This window comes from Chlorocebus sabaeus, chromosome X, assembly GCF_047675955.1.
Source record: "Chlorocebus sabaeus isolate Y175 chromosome X, mChlSab1.0.hap1, whole genome shotgun sequence".
Classification (NCBI taxonomy): Eukaryota; Metazoa; Chordata; class Mammalia; order Primates; family Cercopithecidae; genus Chlorocebus; species Chlorocebus sabaeus.
This window is the reverse complement of record NC_132933.1, coordinates 111,655,588-111,682,297: the sequence shown is the minus strand read 5'-3', so window position 1 is coordinate 111,682,297 and position 26,710 is coordinate 111,655,588. Positions and strand designations below refer to the sequence as shown.

At 38.2% G+C, this 26,710-nt stretch overlaps 1 protein-coding gene across 4 annotated transcripts in view; it reads left to right on the top strand.

The window, feature by feature from the left end:
- USP9X (ubiquitin specific peptidase 9 X-linked) overlaps positions 1-26,710 on the top strand; it is a 147,232-nt gene that overhangs the window by 65,788 nt on the left and 54,734 nt on the right. For 2 of the 4 annotated variants that reach the window (XM_007991439.3, XM_007991437.3), the window contains exons 14-21: positions 847-980; positions 11,006-11,093; positions 14,065-14,407; positions 15,697-15,792; positions 16,225-16,436; positions 18,219-18,459; positions 18,696-18,845; positions 20,413-20,533. In XM_007991439.3, the coding sequence (XP_007989630.1) occupies positions 847-980; positions 11,006-11,093; positions 14,065-14,407; positions 15,697-15,792; positions 16,225-16,436; positions 18,219-18,459; positions 18,696-18,845; positions 20,413-20,533 (1,385 nt within the window). Of the gene's footprint in view, positions 1-831; positions 981-11,005; positions 11,094-14,064; positions 14,408-15,696; positions 15,793-16,224; positions 16,437-18,218; positions 18,460-18,695; positions 18,846-20,412; positions 20,534-26,710 lie in introns of all 4 variants that reach the window. The other 2 variants (XM_007991438.3, XM_007991435.3) reach the window with 1 other exon arrangement.

The following is a 26,710-nucleotide window of genomic DNA, read 5'->3' as shown; positions in this document are numbered from 1 at the left end:
AGCTCAGACAGAAAGAGAAAAGGTCATGTATATGTCTTTATTTAAACAGTTGAACTTTGTCTCACTTTTTTCCCTAAGGCTAGAAAAAAATATCAAATTGGAAAAACTATGCAGATATAAACATTGTAAGAAATTGAGACATATATCTCATTAACAATAATATTTATTTGAGGGCGTATTTTGAGTATGTGTGGCCCATCGTACATATGACTTTCGGCCTTTCTCAAATGAATGCATTTGGCTTTCGAAGTAGACACAGTAGTTTACATAGTCTTCCAAGAATAGTGGCCTCGTCTCCCCTAAAATAGTAGTAATGGATGTGAAAGTTAATTGGTTTCAGCAAAGGTAGCAAAACAGATTAGGTTTCAATGAAGATAGCAAAACAGATTAGTGTTTGTGGTGACACCTGTGGGCAAACTTACCTACAGAGTGTCCCAGGATGTTTTCTTAAATAGCTAATAATTAATAAAATTCTTCCTTACAACTGTAGCATAATTTTTGTGATGCTAATCTTGCAAAAAATGTTTCTATTTTATAATTTTGGTAATAATTACGTAACACAAGCACGTTGGTACTATTATAGGATAGAAAATAGTCATTGAGGTATACTCGCATTTGGTGAAGTTGGTGAATACTGATGGATGCTTTTTGTGTAAAATAATAACGTAATAAATGTCTTATTTTTTGAAGAGTTTAAGTTGTGATATTTTCATTAAAAAAGTAAATGTACAAAAGTATAATTTTTAAATTATTAAATCAGTAGCTAAGAATTTAGATAGTATGAACTCTTCTGATTACAACAGAGTTTAATTGCCTAATTATATTGTTAAGTTCTTCTCGTTTCAGTCAAACTCAGCGAAGTCCCCATGTGTTTTATCGCCATGACTTAATCAATCAACTTCAACACAATCATGCCCTAGTTACTTTGGTAGCAGAAAACCTTGCAACTTACATGGAAAGCATGAGACTATATGCTAGAGGTATGTATTGTAAGCTAAAATAAACTATGGGAAATAGCAGTGACCTTTTTTTGCATTAATTACCTTAGAAATATAAATCATGTTCCTTTATGGGTTTAAGATCTACTATTACTCCCAACTGTTAGACATCCTAAACTCCAGGTCAGCAGCAGTTTAAGGGTCTTCACTAAGTGCTTGCCTTCCCCCATTCTCTTTGTTAAATAGATTTTTCTTCCCTGCCTTGGGAACTCTGCCTGCCTTTATTACAATTGATTGCTACCTTCTTAGGAATGTACTTGACTCATTTTCAACCTTTATTTCCTTTACCACCACCTTTAGCTTTTTAAAAGGAAACTTGTTTTGTCTATGTCTGTTCTTACATTATAGTTCTTTTATAATCCCAAGCTTATGTTTTGTAAGTGCTTCGAGACTCCATGAATTTAAAAAACATAAGAGTAGAGATGGGAGGCTGGCTATAAGAATCTAGATGTTTACATTGGCATTCAAAGTGTGAAATTATTTGAACATGTTTAGGATAAAGTTTCCTGTGATTTCAACAGATCCTGATTATAAGTGCCTGCTATATGTAGAGCCTTGTGTCAATGCCCTTTTGCCCTCTGACAGTTATGTCAGTCTGTGTGTGCAAGAGTAGGGATGGCTTCTCAGTATATACTATTCCTCCTCTGTCTTATGACAAATTCATGCCCCTTTCCCCATCGATACTTTGTAGTTTCAAGTTTGTTTCCAGAGCAGTATATAAGAAGAAAATACTGTATTACCAATGTTAGTGATAGAGTTAAACATACTGATTACTCAACTTACCATTCATTTAACATGTTATGTAGGATTTGCAGAAGCCCATAGTGTGTGTATGTTAAAAATGAGAATATTTATAATACTCAATATTTGAGGAGTAGGCTTTTGACATTATTGAATAAAATCCCCCGGTGCTTATGAATTACCAGATTTTTGCTTAATACTTACATACATTTCCCAATGAAATTCAGATAAACATAAAAATTAAGCAACTCTTCTGATACTCCTGGTAATAGTGTTGACTCTTTGTTCTTCCATTTATCCCCTCGGGGCCAATAGATTATAGAGCTAGATAAGCAATCTAAGTGTTAGGCAGCTGATGAGCAACAGACAGTGATCTGAGCATTTCAGTCCTAGGTTCCTTCTAAGCAGTATAATAGAACGATCAAGGCAGTACAGCCATGTGATTTATGTTCTATACCAAAGGTACTCAAAATCATTGAAATAAAAAAGAGGTTTATGTGTAGTAGGGTTTAGTATATTATGATTATAATCTCTTCCTGGTGGTACAAAGCCCTCATGATTGCCAAGGAGGGCCTTCCCCCAGAGTAGAGCCATATAATCCATATGTGCTTTAATGCTGATTTTTATTTACTTCATTTGCATGTGGTGGTTAATTTCATTGTCAGAGGTCGGGAACCCTACTGTCTTACTAGGGTTTTTTCTGCTACATTGTAGTACAATTCTACTTGAGTTACTGCCTCATCTCAACTTCGTTGTCACAGGAATGATTACATTCTTCAGTTTTTCCTCCTTATGTTGTCTGTATATCTACAGACTGAGAGATGTGAGTCTGCATAGTCAGGTTGCCTAGATCTGAAACATGACCCAAACATATTAGCTGTATGACTGTGGGCAGGTTATTCATGCTAGAATAATGCCTGGCACATAGTAAATTTCCCTCTGAATTTTAACATCATACCTTTTCTTCCTCCTAACCTTGGTACCTTTTCTTCTTCCAATTTATTATACTACTCTTGATTAATACTGATGAGTCTGGAGATACTTAAATATGGGGGTGGGGGAAAATAATTTTTAAAACTAGTAAAATTCTTCTATTAAACTTTTTACAACGTTAAATCACTTCTGTGGTAACATCATCCAGTAACATTTCTAAATTTGCAATTCTAAAGTAAATTATGGTTTTTGCCTCTATAATAAAAGTGATAGATGAATCCCATTAGGTATGAGGCATTATGTTACTTGGCATGATAACATCAGGCTTCCACAGTTCACTGATATTCTCAATTTCTGATAACCATTTTACCAATGGTTTGTCCTGCCTGTCTTTTATCTTCACTAGCATCTTTAGCTTTGTGGGGAAAAACATTTCCTCAGTAAGCATGATTAGCCGATTTTACCCCCTGTAAACATTATTTAGATAAAAGAATGAACTTAGTAAAATTCTCTACAGTATTTACTCAGGTTCTCACTACAAGTGCTTTCATACACTGGTGCTTACTTAAATTATTCTTTAAAAGTTTTTCATATGCATACAATAAAGTATAAATCACCTTTTAGTTTTCACTCAAGTTTTAACTCATTGGTAGAATAGTCATTCTACTGACTTCAGTACTTATTGAAAGTTTAATTTACCATTTTTTCTTGTTTCTGGATACAGTTGGACGACCCAACTTCACTGTAGGTCAGATTTTTGCACTCTGTTTACTTAGGACTGCCACCTTCTGTTACTTCTTCCCAGTCTTTTCCATCCAACAGTAACAGTTTTTAGGAACATTTTCCACACAAAAGGATTTCTTTATGAGTGTCATTCACCAGCAGTGCTATGTTAGGATGCAGATCCTGTGCTAGATTTTCTCACTTCTGACTCATTCCTACACATGAACCATGAAATACTGTTGTCTGTGTGGCTTCTGTGTGGTTTAAAAATAATTAAATATTATCTATTTTGTGAACAATTTATACCTTCCTGGAGAAACGACTGTTTTCAGGCCTGGAACAGGGAAAGTACAACATGATCCTTGACCATCCTATTCCAGAAAGTAAAGTATTCAACTTTTCTTACACGTTGACATGTCAAAAGGACACAGGAGTTGGCTTTCACTGGCCATAATTAGGTCAAAATTAGTAATGAAAATATGAAAATACTCATGTAAACAAAAATGCTGACTAACAAATGTAGAGTATATGATGAAAATAAACCCAAGGGGGTGAGGATTTTCATATCTGGAATGGCAAAGTAAAAGGTTCAGCAGGCCTTAACGAAACCATTTAACTGGAGATAAATATTAAAAATAGTCATTTAGAGTACCTGAAAATTGTCCTAAGGGAGTATAGCAAATGGGAAAACACTCAAGAAAATCTGTTAAATCTGCAAAACAGTAAGAGTCTGTAGCATTTGAGCCACAACTTGTTCTGTTCTCCCATGTTCAGATCCAGCTTTCTTGTGTGGAAACTCTACTCCAGGCAGGTATGACTAAGAAGCAGGGGCTCCCTCTCCCCACAGCTGCCAGTCTAGGGCTATAGTTTGACCACATGAGGTGCAGGCTACTGACATTTCTGATCCTTTTCAGCCCTCTGTGACAGAAGCTCTGTTCCAGGCAGTCATGTCCAAGAAAACTGAGACTCTTTTACCTCACTCAGTGCCTACTTGTAGGATAAATGCTTTACTTAAGGCATGACAGACTGAGAATACTGGGGCTCTGATTATCCCCAACCTAGCTTGCTCACAGGGTGGAAATTATATGTCAGGGAGTGCAATCTGAGAAAATCATAGTTTGATCCCACACCCCCAACACCAGCACCTGCTCTTAAAGCAGGGATATCATTTTGGGAGAAGCTAGCTGCTGTCCTCCCTCTATCTCCTGAATAGTAGCATAGATGTTCTGTCCAGATGGAGAGATAAGGTGTGAGGATGCTGTGCTCAGCAGTTGTGCTTGAAGAGACCAACTTTCTTTGGACCAGACCATACCGTGCATGCCTAAGGGTATTATCACAAATGGAGATTTGGGTGATGAAGAATTAAGTGCTTGTGGCTCCCTTGTACTGGTATCAGCAAGTCACAGGATGAGCAACCAGAAGTTTAACAGAAAGATCTAGATAAAGAGATAGCCAAGACAAGCCCTCTTGTGATCACAGTCAACCCTGGGGGTCAGGAATGATACGTGTATGCATTAGGCTGCACCTAAGCAGAAACCATCAGAACTGGACACGGGACAAATTGAAAACATTCCCCAAGCTTCATGTCGATCCATCAGCAAAGGGTGAAAGCCTCACCGGTACAGTGGACTTAAATACAGCTCTGACCAAACAGAGCACTGGGTGAATAATAAGCTACCCTGACTCAGGGGCAACTCTTTAGGAAGCCAGATGTGAAAATTACATGTATCTCTGGCAGTCTGGAAGACTGTGTATATATCATTGCATCCTTACAGTAAGACTGCATCCTTGCTGGAGTGATTGAGAAGGGCACATGCAAGCTACTTGTCTCCAAATGAACATAGGATAAAAACAAACTTTTTGAGTGGTATGATAGCAGCCTCCAAGCCACGCAGGCATCCAGTGGTAAAGGGTAAAAATCTACTAGTCAAGGAGGCTTAAGCACAGGGTTTGGCCAGTAAAGGGCTTATACTGACCCAGGGACAACTCCTAGGTAGGCAGGCTAAAGGATTAAAAGGAGGAGGAAAACATCTGGACAGAGCTGTTGGAAGCTGTGCACTGTGAGGGAAATAGACTATAGTCTATTTCCCATAGTCATAGCCCAGTCACTAAACAAGCAAGCAAATGGGTGGGGGAAGGGAGATCAGTATTCAGGTTGTTATTGTATATCTAACATATCCAGATTTTGATGACAAAAATTGAGGCATGCAAACAAATGGGAAGATGTGACCTGTAGACTGACACAGAGACTGCCTTTGAAGGAGGCCACATGGAGGGCTTTACAGACACACTTGACAGCAAAGACTTGAATTACAAATATGCTCTAGAACTGAAGAAAACTATGTCTAAAGAATTTTTTAAAGTATTAATGACAATGTCTAAATTAGAGGATAGTAAAGAGAAATTATTTTTTATTTTAAAAATCATGTAGAAGTTTTGTACTTGAAAAGTATAATAACCAAAATGAAATATTCATAAGGGGGGCTAAACAATAGATTTGAGCTGGCAGAAGAATTAATCAGTGAACTTGAAGATAGATTAGTAGAAATTATGCAATCTGAAGAACAGGAAAAGTGAACAGAATCTCACAGAAATATTGTGTACCATGAAGGGGACCAATATTAATTGTAATGGGAATACCAGATGAATGAGAGTGACAGAAAGAGACATAGTCACTGAAAGCATCCCAAATTTGATGAAAGACAAGAAACTTAAAGAATTGCAAATAGAGTAAATGCAGAGAGCCCCAGACTGAGACACATTGTAGTCAGAACAATTGGAAGGTAGTAAGAGAAAAATGAGTCTTCCTGCACAAGGAAACCCCAATAAAAATTAACAGCTGACTTCTCATCTGAAACATTGAGGCCAGAAGGCAATAGGACAACATACTCAAAGTGCTGGGGTTGGGGGACAGACCTGACAACCAAGAATTTTACATTCAGCAGCACAATCTTTAAAATCTGAAGGCAAGCTAAAGATATTCCTAGATAAACAAAGACTGAGAGAATTTGTTACTCTAAGACTTGGCTTACAAGACATCCTAAAGGAAGTAATTAGGCCCAAGACAAGTGACATCAGGCAGAGTGTTCCAAATTTGCAGGAAAAAAATACTTGAATACTATAAACCAGCGGTCCCCAACCTTTTTGGCACTAGGGACTGGTTTTGTGGAAGACAATTTTTTCACGGACTAGGGGGGTGGGGGTGGGTTTACCTCCTGCTATGCGGCCCCGTTTCTAACAGGCTACAGACCTGACAGACATCTATGGAATACTCCAACAATAGTGAAACTACTAAAACCACATATCATCTTAATAGATGCAGAAAAAGCATTTGTCCAATCCAACCTCTTTTCAATATAAAAAGGCTCAAACTAGGAATAGAAGAAAACTTCCTCTACCTGATCAAGAGTATCCCAAAAAACCCACAGCTAACATCATACTAATTAATGGTAAAAGACTGGTTGCTTTCCCCTTAGGAACAAGAATGAGACAAAAGATGTCCACTCCAATCACTTCTATTTAACATTCTGCTTGAGGAGTTAGCCAGGGTAACTAGGTGAGAAAAAGAAGTAGACAACCCAATTAAGAAATGGATGCAAAGGATCTGAATAGAAATTTCTGCAAAGAAGGTATACAAATGACCAATGAGCACTTGAAAAGATACTTAGTATTATTAGTTATTAGGGGAATGAAAATCAGAACCACAGTGAGATAATGCTACTTCATACCTACTAGGGTGACAAAAAACAACAGTAAATGTTGATGAGGCTATGGAGAAATTGGAGCGTTCGTATAGTCCTTGTGGGATTGTAGAGTGGCACAGCCACCTTGCAAAATGTTAATCGTAGAATTTACCATATTACTCATTCCCAGTTATATACCCAAGTGAAATGTATACATAAATCTGTACAACATGAATGAACTTTGAAAACATTATGCTAAGTGGGAAAAAGTCCATCAGAAAATACCACATGTTGCATAATTTTTTTGTTTTTTTGTTTTTTTTGTTTTTTTTTTTTGAGATGAAGTCTCGCTGTGTCGCCCAGGCTGGAGTGCAGTGGCACCAACTCGACTCACTGCAACCTCCGCCTTCTGAATTAGAGTGATTCTCATGCCTTAATCTCCTGAGTACGTGGGATTACAGGCACATGCCGCCATGCCCGGCTAATTTTTTTTTTTTTTTTAAGTAGAAACAGGGTTTTGCCATGTTGGCCAGGCTAGTCTCAAACTCCTGACCTCAGATGATCAGCCCACCTCAGCCTCACAAAGTGCTGGGATTACAGGCATGAGCCACTGTGCTCAGCCATGTTTCCATTTTTATATGAAATGCCTCAGACTTAAGCCGCAAGAACAAGGGGAGGGGGTGATTTGTACAGGGTTTCTTCTTGGGGTGAGAAAAGTGTTGTAGACTTAGATTGTGATGGTGGTTATACAACTCTACTAAAAAAATTGAATTGTATTTAATGGATGGATTTTATGGTACTTTATGACTCAAGATTTTTTTTTTAAATGAACTTTTAATATAAGTTCTAAAATGGACCCTAGAAAACTTGCTGTTTATGATGACAAGAACCAATTTATGTTAGTCTCAGCCATGATTCACCACCTCTTCCTACCTATTTTCATAGACACCTGTGTAATTTAGTCTCATCTAATTCTTCCTGCTGTTTTCAGTGGGATACTTGCCACCTAGACAATATGAGTCAAAAATGGATTATCCTCCTCATTTGACTGCTAGCTAACAAGTCCAGGTATTTGTTTTGAACTGAATATTTACTACAAAACTACCAGTTATTTATGTATGTATGTATGTGTGTGTGTGTGTGTGTGTGTGTGTGTGTGTGTGTGTGTATGTATATGTCTTGACAGCTTGGAAGCTTCTCTTGAGTAAGAGGGCCTCTTCATTCCTATTTAGCATAAAGGCATCTTATTTCTTGACTTTTACTGATTAGCTATCAGTTGAATGCTTCCAAAGTTCTACTCTTTGTGCAGGGTCCCAGTTCTTCATAAGTAAAGTGTTAGCACCTAAACGAAAAAAGGAAGGTGGGTTGTTTGCTAAAACTAGTGGATAAAAGTTTAACAAAATAGTTACATAGTCTCAAAAGTCTCTCTCCACAAATTACTTATTAATTACAAAGAGAAAAGTAGTACCTTTACAGCAGAGAAACCTGCCTCCCTTCTGTGTTACTGGCCACAATGCTTAGACTGATCTAATTATGAGGAAGTGGCGTGGAAGCCCAAATTGAGTGACATTTCAACAAAATTGGCTTCCAGTTTTCAAAAAGGTCAGAGAACACAAAGGATGATTAATTCTGCAGATTAAAAAGTAAAAAGTCATAAGAACCAAATACAATCTTGGACTTTGTAGAAAAGATGTAAAAGGGCATTATTGGGAAAATTGATGAAACTCGAATATGGACCATGAATCAAATCAGTGCTTCTCCGAGGGGGTGGAGGTGGCTATTTGACAATGTCTGGAGCTGTCTTAAACTGGGGTTGAGGGGTGAGTAGAAGCCTAGAATGTTACTAAGTAACCTATAGTATAGTCCTAGACAGAACAGTCCTGCACAATGAAGATTACCTGGCCAAACGTCAATAATGGAAACCCTGGGTTAGATGATAATAGTATTTTACTAGTGTAGTTTTCTCGTTATTTGGAAATACTCACTGACGTATTTAAGTGTAAAAAGACATGTCCAACTCTCAAATAGTTTAGAAAGATTATGCACACACATGTATGTGTGTATTTTTTATATGTGTGGCAACTAATGAAGCAAATGGAGGAAGATGTCAACAGTTGGTGAATACAGGTAAAGAGTATAAGAGAATTCTTGCTTTTTCTTTTTTTTTTTTTTGCGACAGAGTCTCGTTCTGTCACCCAGGCTGGAGTGCAGTGGCACAATCTCGGCTCGCTGCAACCTCCGCCTCCCGAGTTCAAGCAATTCTCCTGCCTCAGCCCCCGGAGTAGCTGGGATTACAGGCACCTGCCACCATGCCCGACTAATTTTTTTATTTTTAGTAGAGATGGGGTTTCACCATGTTGGCCAAGCTGGTCTTGAACTCCTGACCTCAGGTAATCCGCCCACCTTGCCATCCCAAAGTGCTAGGATTACAGGTGTGAGCCACGATGCCTCGCTTTTTTAAGAGACAAGGTCTTGATATTGCCCAGGCTGGAGTACAGTGGTGCAATCATAGCTCACTGCAGCCTCGAACTCTTGGGCTCAAACCATCCTCTCACTTCAGCCACCACACCTGGCTAATTTTTTTTTTTTTTTTTTTTTTTGAGACTGGATCTTGCAGTGTTCCCCAGGCTGGTCTCGAACTCCTGGCCTGAAGCGATACTACTGCCTGGGCTTCCCTAATTGCTGGAATTACAGGCATGAGCTAAAACTTGATTTTCTTTCCAGTTTCTTAAGAAAACCTCTTGAAGTAGTCCTTTAAGTCCCAATGTCTGATGAAATACACATTCATGGAAGTAGACAGTGTTTATGCCTGTTTGCATATTCCAGTATGTGTGGAATTAGAAAGTAGTTGGTCGTAATATGTGGGGCTTTTTTCTTTACCAAAAGATCAAAACCAAATATGTTTCCAGACATTATGAATGTCCCATTTTTATAACACATCAAGAGTTTATTCAGAGAAGAAATATCAGTATTTTGAAGACTTTGATTACTGATTTCCAAAGGAGCTCACATAGACCCTTTAACAATAGCTTGCACATACCAAGGGTCTGGGATCTGATATGGAAATACAGTAATTAATGCTGAAGGAAAATGACACATTCTGGACATTAACATGGTAATGGTGACGATTGTATAAGTTGGTCATGTAGAGTAGCATCTTGTGTTACCCTCACTTCTTAGATGTAATATTTATTTTTACATCAAAATAATTTTTTCTTCACGAAAACACCTTTCAGTGTAACAGGTAAGAAATTGAAGAAAAAAAATTTTTTTTTCTTTTTTTTTTTTTTTTTTTTTTGAGACGGAGTCTCGCTCTATCGCCCAGGCTGGAGTGCAATGGTGGGATCTCAGCTCACTGCAAACTCCACCTCCCAGGTTCACGCCATTCTCCTTCCTCAGCCTCCCCAGTAGCTGGGACTACAGGCACCCGCCACAACGCCCGGCTGATTCTTTTGTGTTTTTAGTAGAGACGGGGTTTTACCGTGTTAGCCAGGATGGTCTCGATTTCCTGACCTCGTGATCCGCCTGCCTCGGCCTCCCAAATGCTGAGATTACAGGAATGAGCCACTGCACCCGGCCTGAAGAAAAAAATTTAGTCTTCCTTGTCAGTTCATAGACCACTTAGGTCGGTCTTAGGCTGCAATCATGAATTGCTTCATTGTGTGTGAAGGTTGCATGAAAGGGTTTTGCTGAATAATTATTTTTGATAGCACATTTAACAGATTATTTTCTTTTGGTTATGTAACAGGAAAGTATTTTTGTAGGGAAAATAGGAGATGGATAGAAACCACCAATTGGTAGAATTTAGGTTGCCTCTTAATGATAAAGGATTAATGGCATTTTAACTGATCTAATTTCTTTGGTTGAAGTCAGCAGTGATTTGGGTTATCCATGTGTATAATGCGTGATTTTTTTCTTAACTTGCAGACCATGAAGATTATGACCCACAAACTGTGAGGCTGGGAAGTAGATACAGTCACGTTCAAGAAGTTCAAGAACGGCTTAACTTCCTTAGGTTTGTTTTATACAATTAATGTTGCTCTCTTCAAGGAATACAGAATGAATAGACTATATAGCTTGGTCTTTGTTGGGTAGCCTTTTCCCAAGTCATATAAGACATTTCCCTGTATTGGTTACTAAATACTTTAAAATGATTCGCTGAGTTTTAACTTTTTTGCAGTGTTTTAAGAGAACACATTTTAACCTTTAGAGTTGACTTCTGTTCTTCATACCTGTTTATGCTGGAAATAATGTTTATTTTTAAAGGACAGATTCCCGTATTTTGACACAACCAGAAGGAGGACTATACTGACAATGATATCATAGACACTAAGGAAACGGGGGCAAAAGGCTGCTAGACCAGCACCTCAAAAGAGTGGTTGGAGTCCTCTGGTGCCTTGTTTATTCTAACAGTGGCTGACAGGCAATCTAAAGTCGTGTGTTAATATCATTACTGATTGGCTTGAGGGAAAAGGTTTATTAAGATAAAAAGTAGTCTAGGGCTGGATTTGCTCTGCAATATTTAGCTTTTGGTGATCATACACTTACAGATGTGCAAAGTGCCTTTGTTAAAAATTTTGATGGTCAGGTACGGTGGCTCACACCTGTAATCCCAACACTTGGGGAGGCCAAGGCAAGCGGATGGTTTGAGCCCAGGAGTTCAAGACCAGCCTGGGCAGCATGGTGAAATCCCATCTCTAAAAAAAAATACAAAAATCAGCCAGGCATGGTGGTGTTCATTTGTAGTCCCAGGTGGCTACTCAGGAGGCTGGAGTGGGAGGATCACTTCAACCTGGGAGGCGGAGGTTGCAGTGAGCTGTGATTACACCACTGCCCTCCAGACCCTGTCTCAAAAAAAAAAAAATTATGAGGTTTCTTTTGAATTCAAAAAACCACATGTAGCAAAAGAGCTTGTTTAGATTACAGGTGTGCTAACAGAAATGCCCAGATTATCACTGCTTCATGAAGTCTATTTTATTTATTTTATTTTTTTGAGACAGTGTCTTGCTCTGTCACCAGGCTGGAGTGCAGTGGTGAGATCTCAGCTCACTGCAACCTTCGCCTCCCAGGTACAAGTGATTCTCTTGCCTCGGCCTCCTGAGTAGCTGGGACTATAGGCGCGCGCCACCACGCCCAGCTAATTTTTGTGTTTTTAGTAGAGACAGGGTTTCACCATGTTGGCCAGGATGGTCTCTATCTCTTGACCTCATGATCTGCCCACCTTGGTCCCCCAAAGTGCTCGTATTACAGGTGTGAGCCACTGCGCCTGGCCCCATTTATTTTAATAACATTCTGGGGAGTTTTGTACTGGGCTGTGTTAATTACGGATTTCTATTTATTGAACTCTGTGCTTATTTATGGAGAAAATTTTAAGTAGCTATATAATGATTTTAGTTTTAGGAAAAACCTCAACCAAATTTTAAGAAATTTGGCACTGATTTAAAGTGATTTTTTTTTTTCTGTGTGTTTTGTTTTTAACCACCTGGGTAGAAGGACTTGCCTCCCCACATTGAGAGTTACTGCCATAGTAAGCAGTCGTTACTGATTGGCGTGTGTTATATGTCCCTTAGGTTTACTAGAACAGAAAAGTGGTTTCAAGCCCTTTTGCCATTTTAAAGTTTGGAGTCCAAGAAACTATTGTAGTTTCTACTGTGTTAGTACCTCTGTATGTGAGCTATAGCAACTAACTCAAGGGAGAGGAACCTGACTTTAATGCCTGCTGTGTGTTGGGCCTGTGCCAGACACTTTATATTTACTCCGAAGCAACACAGTGCAGCAAGTGTTACTCCCATTTGATCAATAAGAAACCCAGGATTCCAGTGGCTTAAGGTAGTTTGTTTGAAGTCTCACAGCCAGTATATAATGGAATTGCACTACTCAACTAGGTCTCTTTTACTTAAGTCTGTGCTCTTCCTATTAGACCAGTAGTTTTTCAAACTTATGTAGGAGCTTTAGGGCTTCTGAGTTAAGTTCCTTGAAGATTTCTGAACAAGCAGTAGGAAGTTTCCCGATTTTTTCCTTTCTTTTTCCTCTCCCGGCAACTGGAGCAGCTATAGTTTTTATATATATATCAGATTCCAACTGGGATTTTCATTTGAAGAAGGGTTTATGCCATCTTTAGAATAAAACAAAAAAATGGAAAAGCTTTGAAAATGTTAGCAGTTTTAACTCATAAATATTGATGGATTCGTTATTTGTGAAAGTCACTTAATTGAATACCTCATTTTTCAATGATGCCATATAAGCAGGATGCTAAGTCTCTTTCTCTTTCTTTCTTTCTCTCTCTCTCTCTCTCTCTTCATTTTTCTGTCTTTTTCTTTCTTTCTTTCTTTCTGACTTACTTTCTGTCTTTTCTTCTATCTTTCTTGACAGGGTCTCACTCAGGCTGTAGTGCAGTGGCACAGTCTTGGCTCACTGCTACCTCCACCTCCCAGGTTCAATTGATTCTCATGCCTCAGTTTCCCCAGTAGCTGGGACTACAGACATGAGCCACCACACCCAGCTAATTTTTGTATTTTTAATCGAGATGGGGTTTTGCCATGTTGACCAGGCTGGTCACGAACTCCTGACCTCAGGTGATCTGCCCACCTCAGCCTCCCAAAGTGCTGTCATTACAGGCATGAGTTACTGTGCCCAGCCGAAGTCTTTTATTTTTAACTCAAGCTACTAAACGTCCTTCTTTCCAAAAGTCTGGTTTCAAAGACTAAATGGTTAAAAGTTCAGGGAACGAATCTTTTATTCATAATTCAGCTAGCTGCATTTCAGGCACAAAGTGGGCGTTCATTGTGTGCTTGTTGAATTAGTATCTAGTGGGGATTTTTTTTAGTACCAGATAAAAGTAGAAAAATAGGCTATTTTGAAAATGAATATCTTTTTATCTATAGTTAAAATATAATGGTGATAAATGTATTTTATAGATAATATAGATTGCCTTTCAGGATAAAAATTACATAAATCTAATTGCCAATTTTTTATGTTTTTTCAAGATTTTTATTGAAGGATGGCCAACTGTGGCTATGTGCTCCTCAGGCAAAACAAATATGGAAATGCTTAGCTGAGAATGCAGTTTACCTTTGTGATCGTGAAGCCTGTTTTAAGTGGTATTCCAAATTGATGGGGGATGAACCAGACTTAGATCCTGATATTAATAAGGACTTCTTTGAAAGTAATGTACTTCAGCTTGATCCTTCTCTGTTAACTGAAAATGGAATGAAGTGTTTTGAGCGATTCTTCAAAGCTGTGAATTGTCGAGAAGGAAAACTAGTAGCAAAAAGGAGAGCCTATATGATGGATGACTTGGAGTTAATAGGATTAGATTACCTTTGGAGGGTAAGTCAAAAGTAGGAACTCTGTAAACAGTGTCTGATGTACTTTTTCCATATACATAAGGAATTATAATTTCGCATATAAATTGTGTATTTTACTGTGATGTTTGTCTCAGGAATTTGGTGTAGTTAGTAATTGTTCATTTTTATTATTATATCACTTGTCAGTGGGCGCTTTCTTCTCTCTTCCTCTCCCTCCTCCTGCCACTGATGTTCCTTTTGTCTTAGCTTAGTATCTGTGTATTCCATAGATGTGCACTAAACATACAAATCTTCCATTCCTCCCCTGTGGATATTGTTCCTTCCCAATTTTTCATTCAGTGTCAATCTGTTTCCTCCTCTTCAATGTTTAACGCTAAAATAGAGGACGGAAGAGAGGATTTGTGTTTAGTATAGATTATGAGTATATACTTTATTGGCACTGTTTACCTTGTGATATTTTTAAATACCTGGGGGAATAAAATACTATCTTTTTAAGGCTAATCTTTCTATTTTTATAGTACTAGTGTATTATTCCTATCTTTAAAAGTCTGATCTGTTATACAGCAGTTTATATTGTTGTTTGGATGTCTGAAATTTTTTCCTGCAAACCATAGATGAAGATGTTTACTGTGGCATTTGAGTATTTAAAAGCTTTTCGTTAAGTATGTGGTTTTTCAACATTGTTTTAACAGCAGAAACACATCTTAAAAATCAAAATTTGCACCACTCTACAAAATGTATACTGAATTGAACAAGAAAAATATATTTTCTTACTTGGTCTCCCCATGCTTACCCCCTTTCCCCTCCCCAACCCTTTTTATAGGGGCCAACACTGAAAGACTTCCTCAAAGTCCTCTAAGGTTCTGAACATAGTTTGGAAACCACTAATGTAATTAGATGAGTGATAAAGATTTATAGAAACTGGGGGTAGAGTAGTCCTTTATGCTAAACTGTGTTTCATGTAATCTCTTATTTCCTGTCAACTAATTTGAATTTCTTCTTGAGTGTCTGACTTGGTTATCAAGATATTAAATTATAGGATTAAATAATAGTGGTCAAAGCATATTTTATTTTTACAAAAATGTACCTTTCATTCTTAAACAAATTACTTTTTTCAGAGACTTTCATTTTGCATTTATTATCCTTTCTTTTGATCTGTGCTTCTCACTTAATTTTACTTGATTATCAAAGTCAACTTACCATTAAATAATTGAATAGTGTATTTAAGATAACTGAGGATATGGTTTGAATTTAAATGCCCAAAAAAATATATGTTGAAAGGGGTGAATACTTTTATCATTTTGAAACCAGGTCGTGATTCAGAGTAATGATGATATTGCCAGCAGAGCTATAGATCTTCTCAAAGAGATATACACAAACCTTGGTCCAAGACTACAAGTCAATCAGGTGAGGATTGATGTGCATTAAAACTTCCATATATAATTATTTCAGCCCACATTTCTCATACAAAAGAGAAAAAATACTATCTAAATGAATCTTGCCTTGATAATTGTCTTGAAGTGATTGGGTTATTTTTAATATAACTATTTATTATATGTTGAAATGGCAAAGAAAGTCTTTGTGAATTCATTTTGATGCTAACACCCAGTCCTGAAGTTCACTTTTGGCTATCTAGTTTATATTCGTTAACTTATGTAATGCTAGCTTCCTTTTAATAAACATACATTTTATTATTATATGGATTCTCTACTTAAATATGACTGTTGTTAATTGAGTGCTATGATTAAATTAGCCATTGCCATCTTTAATTGGATTAATGTTTGATTTTTTACGTTTTAAAGCAACTTTAACTGTGTTTATTTGGCCCGATATTTGTAGGTGGTGATCCATGAAGACTTCATTCAGTCTTGTTTTGATCGTCTGAAGGCTTCCTATGACACGTTGTGTGTTTTGGATGGTGACAAAGACAGTGTTAATTGTGCAAGACAGGAAGCTGTTCGAATGGTTCGAGTATTAACTGTTTTAAGGGAATATATAAATGAATGTGACAGTGATTATCATGAGGAAAGAACAATTCTCCCTATGTCGAGGTTTGTGAATCACTAATCTGTTGGTGCTAATTCTTAATTATTTGATGTTTTCCTAGCCATTTGGTAAAAGGAGAGCAGAAATTTTTATTGTTTGTAAATTGTTGTCTTTGCCCATTAAAAACATTTTCATTTCATATAATTTTTTTTTAATAATCTCCCCCACTCTCCCATCTGGTTTTCTTTTGGTTTTTTTGGGTGAGGCATTCTTACTCAAGTTGTTTTCTAATTTTCTTTTGTCTTTGACATTATTGCTCATTAAGTGTTGCAGTGATATTTTGCAGTTGAAGTGTTTTTGTTTATTTGTTTATTTTGAGACAAGGTCTTACTCTGTCACCCAGGCTGGAATGCTGGGGTGTGATCATGGCTCACTGCAGCCTCAACCTCCTGGGCTCAAGTGACCTTCCCACCTCAGCCTCCCAGGTTTTTGGGGCTACAGCACAGGCTACCACACCTGACTAATTTTTTTTTTGTGGAGGTGGGGTCTCACTACATTGCCCAGGCTGGTTTCAAACTCCTACGCTCAAGGAAATCCTTCTGCTTTGGCCTCCCAAAGTGCTGGGATTATAGGCGTGAGCTGCAGTGCCTGGCCTGTAAAGAACTCTTAAAAGCTGCCTTGCATGGCAGTATAACAAATATTTTCAGATGGTGTTTATAGTTTTGGGATGTTTTGTATAGTCAGTGCCATCATTTTTTTTAAAGAGTTTTATTAACCATGAAATTATATACAGTTGCTTCTTGAATATGATTTTTATTTTATATTTTACTTTTAAAAAAAGATACTATACCAATATAAATAGCATTTTGGAGTGAATTTTGATACGAAGGCTTTTTTCCAGAAAAGTGCATTGTGGCATTTTTGTTGATGCTTTTAACAAAATGTAAAACTACCTTTTAAATGTAAAAGGTAAGCTCTTCCGTCTTTTTTTGATTTTTTTTTTTTTTTTTTTTAATTAATACAGAGTCTACCTATGTTGTCCAGGCTGGTCTTGAACTCCTGGGCTCAAGGGATCTTCTTTCCTTGGCCTCCCAAAGTAGTAGGATTACAGGCATGAGCCACTGCGTCCAGCCTACCTTTTACTTTTAAAAATAGTCTTAATGAGTTGGGCTTTTACAGCGTAGAAATAAGCATTACATCTTTGTTTTAATTTCTTTTCAGTAGACACCCTATTTTCTGCAATCGTAGATACAAGACTAACAATAATAGAATATGATTATGTTTTTAAATATTATTTATATTTGTAGTTAAAAGGAGCAATATTTTTTTTTCTTTTGCATTTCACTCTTGTTGCCCAGGCTGGAGTGCAGTGGTGCGATCTCGGATCACTGCAACCTGTGCCTCCCAGGTTCCAGCGATTCTCCAGCCTCAGCCTCCCAAGTAGCTGGGATTACAGGCGCCCACCACCAAACCTGGCTTATTTTCTGTATTTTTAGTAGAGGTGGAGTTTCACCATGTTGGCGAGGCTGATCTCGAACTACTGACCTCAAATGATCCACCCGCCTTGGCCTCCCAAAGTGTTGGGATTACAGGCATGAGGCACCGTGCCTGGCCTTATTTTCAAGATACTGAAAATAATGCAGGTTGAGTATCCCTAATCCAAGAAATCCAAAATTCATCTGGTCCCAGACATTTCATATAAGGGATTCTCAAACTATATTAAGTATCTTTAATTCACATTCTCTTGTTTAATAAGAAAATACTCAATGTTAAATCCCTAGCATTATTTTCTTAGCAACAAAATTTCAGTCTGCTGAATATGATGATGTCTTTCTTTTTCCCCCCAGAGCATTCCGTGGTAAACACCTCTCTTTTGTAGTTCGATTTCCAAACCAGGGCAGACAGGTTGATGACTTGGAGGTATGGTCTCATACAAATGATACAATTGGTTCAGTACGACGATGTATTCTCAATCGTATTAAAGCCAACGTAGCCCACACAAAAATTGAGCTCTTTGTGGGCGGTGAGCTGATAGATCCTGCAGATGATAGAAAGTTGATTGGACAATTAAACTTAAAAGATAAATCGGTATGTATGTATAGTTAACAAATTTTTCAGTAAAATCAAACCAGAGACTATCATTTAATCAGTAAATACTAATTGAGCATTTGTTATGTTTGGGACTCTGTGTTAGGTATTAGAGTTACAGCATTAAAGTATAGCATGTAGTCTTTTGGATTTTTTGCTTGGTATATCGCTAAGTTTTGTGTTTTGTGTAAGTATTTTTCCTTGTTTTTGGTACTAACATAGTATATCATTTTCAGCTTATTACAGCCAAACTTACACAAATAAGTTCCAATATGCCTTCAAGCCCTGATAGCTCTTCTGATTCCTCCACTGGATCTCCTGGAAACCATGGTAATCATTACAGTGATGGTCCCAATCCAGAAGTGGAAAGCTGTTTGCCTGGAGTGGTGAGTAGATACAGTTTTGAACTACTGTATGTAAGGTATTATGCTAGGGTTTTTGAGAATAAAGTATATAGAGTAGTTCTTTCTTTTCTTGAGGAGCTTACAGTTTAATGAGACAAAATAGTAACTCTACAGTTAACCACCAACTTCAGAGTGGATCCCTCTAAAAGGTAATTGTAACACAGTTGGAATTTAAAACATTATTTCCCCATAGGTATAGTATTGTTACTTTTACATAAAATTAACCAATTAGAGCTTAATTATAACACTATTGGATGTATAAATTTAGAAGAATACAGTCATCCCTCATATATGTGGAGAATTGGTTCCAGGACCTCTGCGTATACCCAAAATCTTGCAGATGACCCTGTGCAACCAGTAGCCTTCCATATACTTGGGTTTTGCTTCCTGGAAATACGGAATTTTCTATTCCACATTTGGTTGGGAAAAAGTCTGCATGTAAGTGGACCTGTGGAGTTCAAACTTGTGTTGTTCAAGAGTCAGCTGTATCACTTTTAAAAATTTATGCCGCAAAACAGATCGTTCTTTTAGAACTATATATGAGCTGGGCGTGGTGGCTCACACCTGTAATTCCAGCTACTTGGGAGGCTGTAAGGCAGGAGGATTGCTTGAGCCCAGGAGTTCTAGGCTGCAGTGAGCTGTGATTGTGCCATTATGCTCTAGCCTGGTCAACAGAGTGAGATCCCATCTCTAAAAATATAAATAAATGAAAACAAGAACTATGTAGGAAAATACCTGTAATCTTCATCAGATTGTCAGTAACATATAGCCGAAGAAACAATGACTCCTCCCTTTTTTAAGTTCTCCTTTCGCCCCTCCCCACAGAAATTTTGATGGTTACAATAACAGCAGCCACTCCAGTGTCAGGAGGATTTGGCTCTCTAGAACAGTTGGATTAAGAATTTGATAGTGGGCCAGGCAAGGTGGCTCATGCCTGTAATCCCAGCACTTTGGGAGGCCAAGGTGGGTGGATCATAAGGTCAGGAGTTCTAGACCAGCCTGGCCAACACGGTGAAACCCCATCTCTACTAAAAATACAAAAATTAGCCGGGCGTGGTGGCGGGCTCCTGTAATCCCAGCTACTCAGGAGGCTGAGGCAGGAGAATCGCTTGAACCCAGGAGGCGGAGGTTGCAGTGAGCCAAGATTGTGCCACTGCACTCCAGCCTGGGCGACAGAGCAAGAATCTGCCTCAAAAAAAAAACCCAGAATTTGATAGTGGGCATGGCAGCCTTTTGTTATGTCTGGAGTCTAAATTGTATATAAGAGAGAAATGGTTTAATAGAACAGGAGAGGAGCTATCACAAAAAAGTGACTGGAAGTGACTTGGATGATGTATTTAATCTGCACTATTAAGGATTTGTAAGGATTAAAAGATGGGAAAGTCAAAAAAAAAAAAAAAAAAAAAGATGGGAAAGTCAGACTATTTCGAAGAGTAGAAATGGCATAAGTAAAAGTAAAGGGATTAACACAGAGAAACTTACTTAGGGGGGCTTTTCTAATGGGAGTAAATAATTTACAGGTAATTATTTTGTGTATTTTATATTCTAGATAATGTCACTGCATCCCAGATACATCTCTTTCCTTTGGCAAGTTGCAGACTTAGGTAGCAGCCTAAATATGCCACCGCTTAGAGATGGAGCAAGAGTACTTATGAAACTTATGCCGCCAGGTAAGAATTTTTAAATGATGATCAAGTACTTGCTGGACAATAAAGGAATGTATTAGCAAATTCTGTTTCTAAATGGACCGTGCTTTTTGGTATAGACTACAACAAGAGTCACAGATGACAGCCCACAAGCCACATCAAGCCCACTGCTTGTTTTTCTGCATCCCAAGAGCTATATTTTTAAGTGGCTACCAAAAAAAATCTAGAAGAAGAATATTGTGATACATGAAAATTATGTGAAGTTTAAATTTTAGTGTCCATGATCAAAACCAGGCTCATTTGTTTATATTCTGTCTACATGACTGCTTTTGTCTTAAAACAGCACAGCTCAGGAGTTGTGGCAGAGGCCATATGGCTCACAAGCCTAAACTACTTAATTTCCGTGGCCCTTTACAGAAAATGTTCGCCTATACCTGGACTATAATGTGGGTTATGTGTCATCTGCGGTATTGTTCCTTTTTTATTCCTTAGAAACAACCACTTTCAGCTTCTCGCTTTTACTTTTGTGTATATATGTACCATTATGTCTGGAGTGCCCTCATATGGCTATTTGTTACTTATAGATACATACTGATTTTCTACTGTGTAGATGAAAACTTAACTGTTACATACCCCCAGATCCTCCCAGTATTTGCTTAAATCCAGATTCAACATTTACATTTCCAAGATTGTGTGAAATGTAGTTCTCTAGATTACTGACAACTTTCATCCTGGATTTAATAATTTCCCTTTTATTTTCCTGATTGTACACCTATCACTTATTCTTTCCACATACTTTTTTTTTAGATATTTTTTATCTGAATGTAGGCAAACTATCACATTTGGTTAATGGTTTGGGTATAGAATCCTAGGTTTGAAAATATATTCCTTCTAGCTGGTGGCATTGCTGATGAGAAGACCAAAGTCCTCTTGGTTTCTGTTCCTTTGCATGTGACCTTCATTTCTGGAAGTTTTGGTTTTATCCTTACATTTTGAAATATTATGATGTGCCTTAGAGTTAGGTCTGTTTTGTGGTGCGTCATCTGTGGGCCTGGAGATTTCCTCAGTTGAGAGAGATTTGTGTTCTTTGATAGTTTTCTCACCAGCATTTTGTGTTTTGTGTGTCTTTGAAATGTCTAAGTGTGATGGTGAATCTTCTAGATCTAATTTTACCTTTTCTCTCTTCCCTTCTCTCTTTAATCTTTTCCACCTTTGGGGTGGCTTCTTTAACCTTTTCCAGCTCTCTTGTTGGCTTTTCCCTTCCAAATATTCCAGTGTTAAAATTTCAAGACATTTCTGCTAGTGATCCTTTTCTATACACAGGATTTTATTTTTCACTAACACCCTCTTGTGTTTCTGTTATAATATATGTGTGTTCCTTTAAAACCTAATGTTCGGCAAAATTATGCACTAAAAATAGTAGGGCTTTGGGGGAAAAAATAGAGTTTGGGCAGATCGTTCAAGCCTATACAACCTAAAAATTTTTTAAATGTATTTTTTGGAAATATTTACAGTCTTACAGAAAAATTAGAAGTATAATTCAAGAACATTTGAGAGTAATTTAGTGGTTTTTGTAATCCCATTGCCCACCAAATACTTTCCCTACAAACAAGGATATTTGTCTGTATAAGCAAAATCAGCTATCTGTACCAGGAAGTTAAATGTCGATTCATTACTGCCATCTACTTAGCAGACCCTATTCAGTGTTTTCAGTCATCTCCTTCACAGCAAAAAGATATAGTTCAAACTCAAATATAGTCAGCCCTCCATATCCATGGGTTCTGGATCTATGGATTCAGCCAACTGTGGATCAAAAATGTTTGGAGGAAAAAACATTGTTCAAAGTTCCAAAAAGCACAACTTGAATTTGCCACATGCTGAGTACTGTGTTGAATCTACACAAATGAAGCTATGTGTAGGCATTATATTAGGTGCTACAAGTACAGTGAGACACCAGATAATGACATTTTAGTCAGTGATAGACCACATATACAATGGTGGTTCTATAAAATTATAATACCATATTTTTACTGTATCCTTTTTATGTTTAAATACACAAATACTTACCATTGTGTTATAATTGCTTACAGTATTCAGTACAGTAACATGCTTGTATGGGTTTATAGCCCAGGAGCAATAGGCAATACCATATATAACCTAAATGTGTTGTAGGCTGTATCATCCAGATTTGTTGTAAACACATTCTATGATGTTCACATAGTGATAAAATTGCTTAATGATGCATTTCTCAGAACATATCTTACGCAACATGTGACTGTAATCCGGAGTTAATTTATACGGGAAAATGTGCATAGGTTGTATGCAAATTCTACATCATTTTATATAAGGTATTTGAGCATCCCTGGATTTTGGTGTTGGGAGGGTGGATCCTGGAACCAACCCCGCACCCCCCCCACACCCCCCATGGATATCAGGGAATAACTGTATTGCATTTAGTTAATATATCTCTTTAGTTTCCTTCTGAAACAGTTCCTCATACTGTTTTTGACCTTCATGACCTTGACTCTTAAGGATTACAGGCCAGTTAATTATAGAATGTCCTTCAGTTTAGATTTGTTTTATCATGATTAGATTCAGGTTATGCATCTTTGACAGAAATACCACAGAAGCGATGTTCTGTTCATCTCAATGCATCTGGTCAGATAGTATGTAATTTCAGTTTTTCCCATTACTGACGATGATCACTGTGATCACTTGAGTTTTTTCCTTGCTTCCCCACTGTAAAATTACCCTTCCCTTTGAAAGTATTTTGGGCCAGGCGCAGTGACTCATGCCTATAATTCCAGCACTTTGGGAGGCTGAGGTGGGCAGATCGCTTGAGGCCAGGAGTTTGAGACCAGCCTGGCCAACGTGGCGAAACCCTGTCTCTACTAAAAATACAAAAATTAGCCAGGCACGTTAGCGTGCACCTGTAATCCCAGCTACTCGGGAGGCTGAGGCTGGAGAATCGCTTGGACCTGGGAGGCGGAGGTTGCAGTGAGCCGAGATCATGCCACTGTACTCCAGCCTGGGCGACAGTGAGATTCCGTCTGAAAAAATATATATATTTTGTGCAGAGGTACTTTGAAAATATTTATACTGTTCCTCATCAGGCTTTTTATTCGTTCATTTTTATCTGTATGAAATAATGGTCAAGGAGTTATAATCTGTTACTATCATTTATCTTGATGCTGAAATGATCTCTAGTTTGGCCAGTGGGAGTCCTTTCAGGCTGTTCTGTGTTACTTTAATATGTTCCCATTATTCTTTCAGCAGTTGTATGCTTTTTGGCTCAAGATGTTTCAGATTAGGGCCGGGCGCGGTGGCTCAAGCCTGTAATCCCAGCACTTTGGGAGGCCGAGACGGGCGGATCACGAGGTCAGGAGATCGAGACCATCCTGGCTAACATGGTGAAACCCCGTCTCTACTAAAAAAATACAAAAAACTAGCCGGGCGTGGTGGTGGCGCCTGTAGTCCCAGCTACTCGGGAGGCTGAGGCAGGAGAATGGCGTAAACCCGGGAGGCGGAGCTTGCAGTGAGCTGAGATCCGGCCACTGCACTCCAGCCTGGGCGACAGAGCCAGACTCTGTCTCAAAAAAAAAAAAAAAAAAAAAAAAAAAGGATATTTCAGATTAGGTCAGGTGCAGTGGCTCATGCCTATAATCCTAACACTTTGGGAGGGTGAGGCAGGAGGATCACTAGAGCTCAGGATTCATGACCAGCCTGGGCAACATAGCCAGACCTCATCTCTATTAAAAATATAAAAAATTAGCCAGATGTGGTGATGGGTACCTGTAGTCCCAGCTACTTGAGACGCTGAGGTGGGAGGATCACTTGAGCCTGGGAGATGGAGACTGCATTGAGCTATATGATCATGCCACTGTACTCCAGCCTGGGCAACAGAACAAGACGTGTCTCCAAAAAAAGAAAAAAGTTCCAGATTAACATCTTGTACCCTCTCTGCCCCAGTCCTGGAATTGGCTATTTCTCCAAGGAGGCTTGCTTGGTTTATTTTCCTGGTGAATGGTATTTAGAAACCAAGATCTGGACGTTTATTGCACTCATTGCTATTGATGTATTGTTGCTCCCTGGCTCTCTAAGCAGTTAGAACTAAGGAATGTATGTATGTGTATCCACATTTAAGTCTGTTACTATATATACACACACGAATATATATATGTGTGTATGTTTTTACAAAACCATGGGGTCACACGACTTCTTCTCATTCCAGCCTATCAGTTTCATTCTAGTTTTCTCCCTTTCCATATTTGTAATTTTTTTTTTTGTTTGAGACGGAGTCTCGCTCTGTCACCCAGGCTGGAGTGCAGTGGCGCGATCTCGACTCACTGCAACCTCTGCCTCCCGGGTTCAAGGGATTCTCCTGCCTCAGCCTCCCAGTAGCTGGGATTACAGTCCTGAGCCACCGCGCCTGACCAAACTCTCTTTTCTGACAGTGAAACACCTGGCTTCCGTTAGCCTCTCACTTATTTTCCTATTTAATCAGTTATCTCTAGCACCCCTCACCCTTTCTTTGAATGCCGAAGGACTCTGTCTCTGAATGTTGGGTCTCCACCCTAGGGACACTTCTCACTCTGCTTGAGTTGATTCTTTATGCTGAGCTCTACTGCTTGTTGGGCTCCCTCCTCCTCCATGATCTGTAATTCCCAACATAGGACTACCTTTAAAACTTGTACATAGTTTAATTAGAGCACTCATAAAATGATAATTAGTATCCTCAGAGATAACTTGGACAGCCCAGGCAGGTACTTCAGTGTGGCTGAAGGCTTCCTCAGGAGATAGTAAAAATACAAAACCAATACAGAGGAAATGCTGACTTGACATTGCTGAGATACAGTGCAAAAGAGTGGAGTTCTGAGATAGATGGGCTACTGTTAGATAGGCACGGCGGGAATAAAACTTGCCAAGGTCCATGAAAGTCTAGTTGAGGATTGTATCTCACAAGATGAGCCCTTGATGCAAGTATTCACTTTAAATTTTCCTTTAAAAAGAAATAGGCTTCTGCCTACACATCTGCCAAGCTGAGGGGGCTTTTTGCTTTGCTCATTTTTATTTTTTTGTTGAAGATTAACAGTTCTGCTGTTCTGGCTACTGTTACCTGGGAGAAATCACGTATGAACAAACTCACCTTCCGCATTACACTGACATCATTATATTTGCCAATTGATTGTGAGCTAATTGGGGTTATAGAAACATGTGCTGTAGCATAACAGACTGTAATTATTTCTCTCTAGGCTATTACTGATGGATATTATGTTTTCTTCTTTTTCCAGCATCATCTTTTACTGTCCTTGAGTGTTTTTTTGTTTGTTTGTTTTGTGGTTTTTTTTAAACAAAACTAGCTTCAAACTGTTTACAAAGAATACAAATAGCTCCCAAATTCAGTAATTAACAGTTTGCCGTAGTTATGGCATTCTGTGATTTTTTTTTTGTCCTAACATTTGGAGAGCAAGTTGTTGGCCAGGCTGGTCTCAAACGCTTGACCTCAGGTGATCTACTCGCCTCGGCCTCCCAAAGTGCTAGGATTACAGGCATGAACCACAGCACTGGGCCAAGTCATCCTTATTTCATTCTAATTGTGGTAAGGTGATATCTCATTGTGGTTTGGATTTGCATTTCCTTAATGATTTAGTTATGTTGAGTGTGCTTTTGTGTACATGTTGGCCATTTGGATGTCTTCTTTAGAGAAATATTTATTCAAGTCTTTTGCCCATTTTAAAAATCAGATTTTTTGCTTTTTTGCTGTTGAGTTCCTTATATATTCTGGATATTAACCCCTTGTCAGATGCATAGTTTGCAGATATTTTCTCCCATTCTGTAGATTTGTCTTTTTGTGGTCTTGATTATTTCCTTTGTTGGGTAGAAGCTTTTTAGTTTAATGTAATTTCATTTGTCTGTTTTTGTGTTTGTTGCCTGTGCTTTTGAAGTCTTAGCCAAAAAGTCCTTGCCTGCACTAATGACATGAAACATTTCCCTTGTGTTTTCTTCTAGTGGTTTTATAGTTTCAGGTCTTACATTTAAGTTTTTAACCCCTCTTGAGTTTATTTTTACATATGATGAATAATAGGAGTCGTTTCATTTTTCTGCATATGTATATTCAGTTTTCGCAACACCATTTTTATTCAAGAGATTGCCTTTTTCCCCAATGTGTGTTCTTGACACCGTTGTTGAAAATCAGTTGTT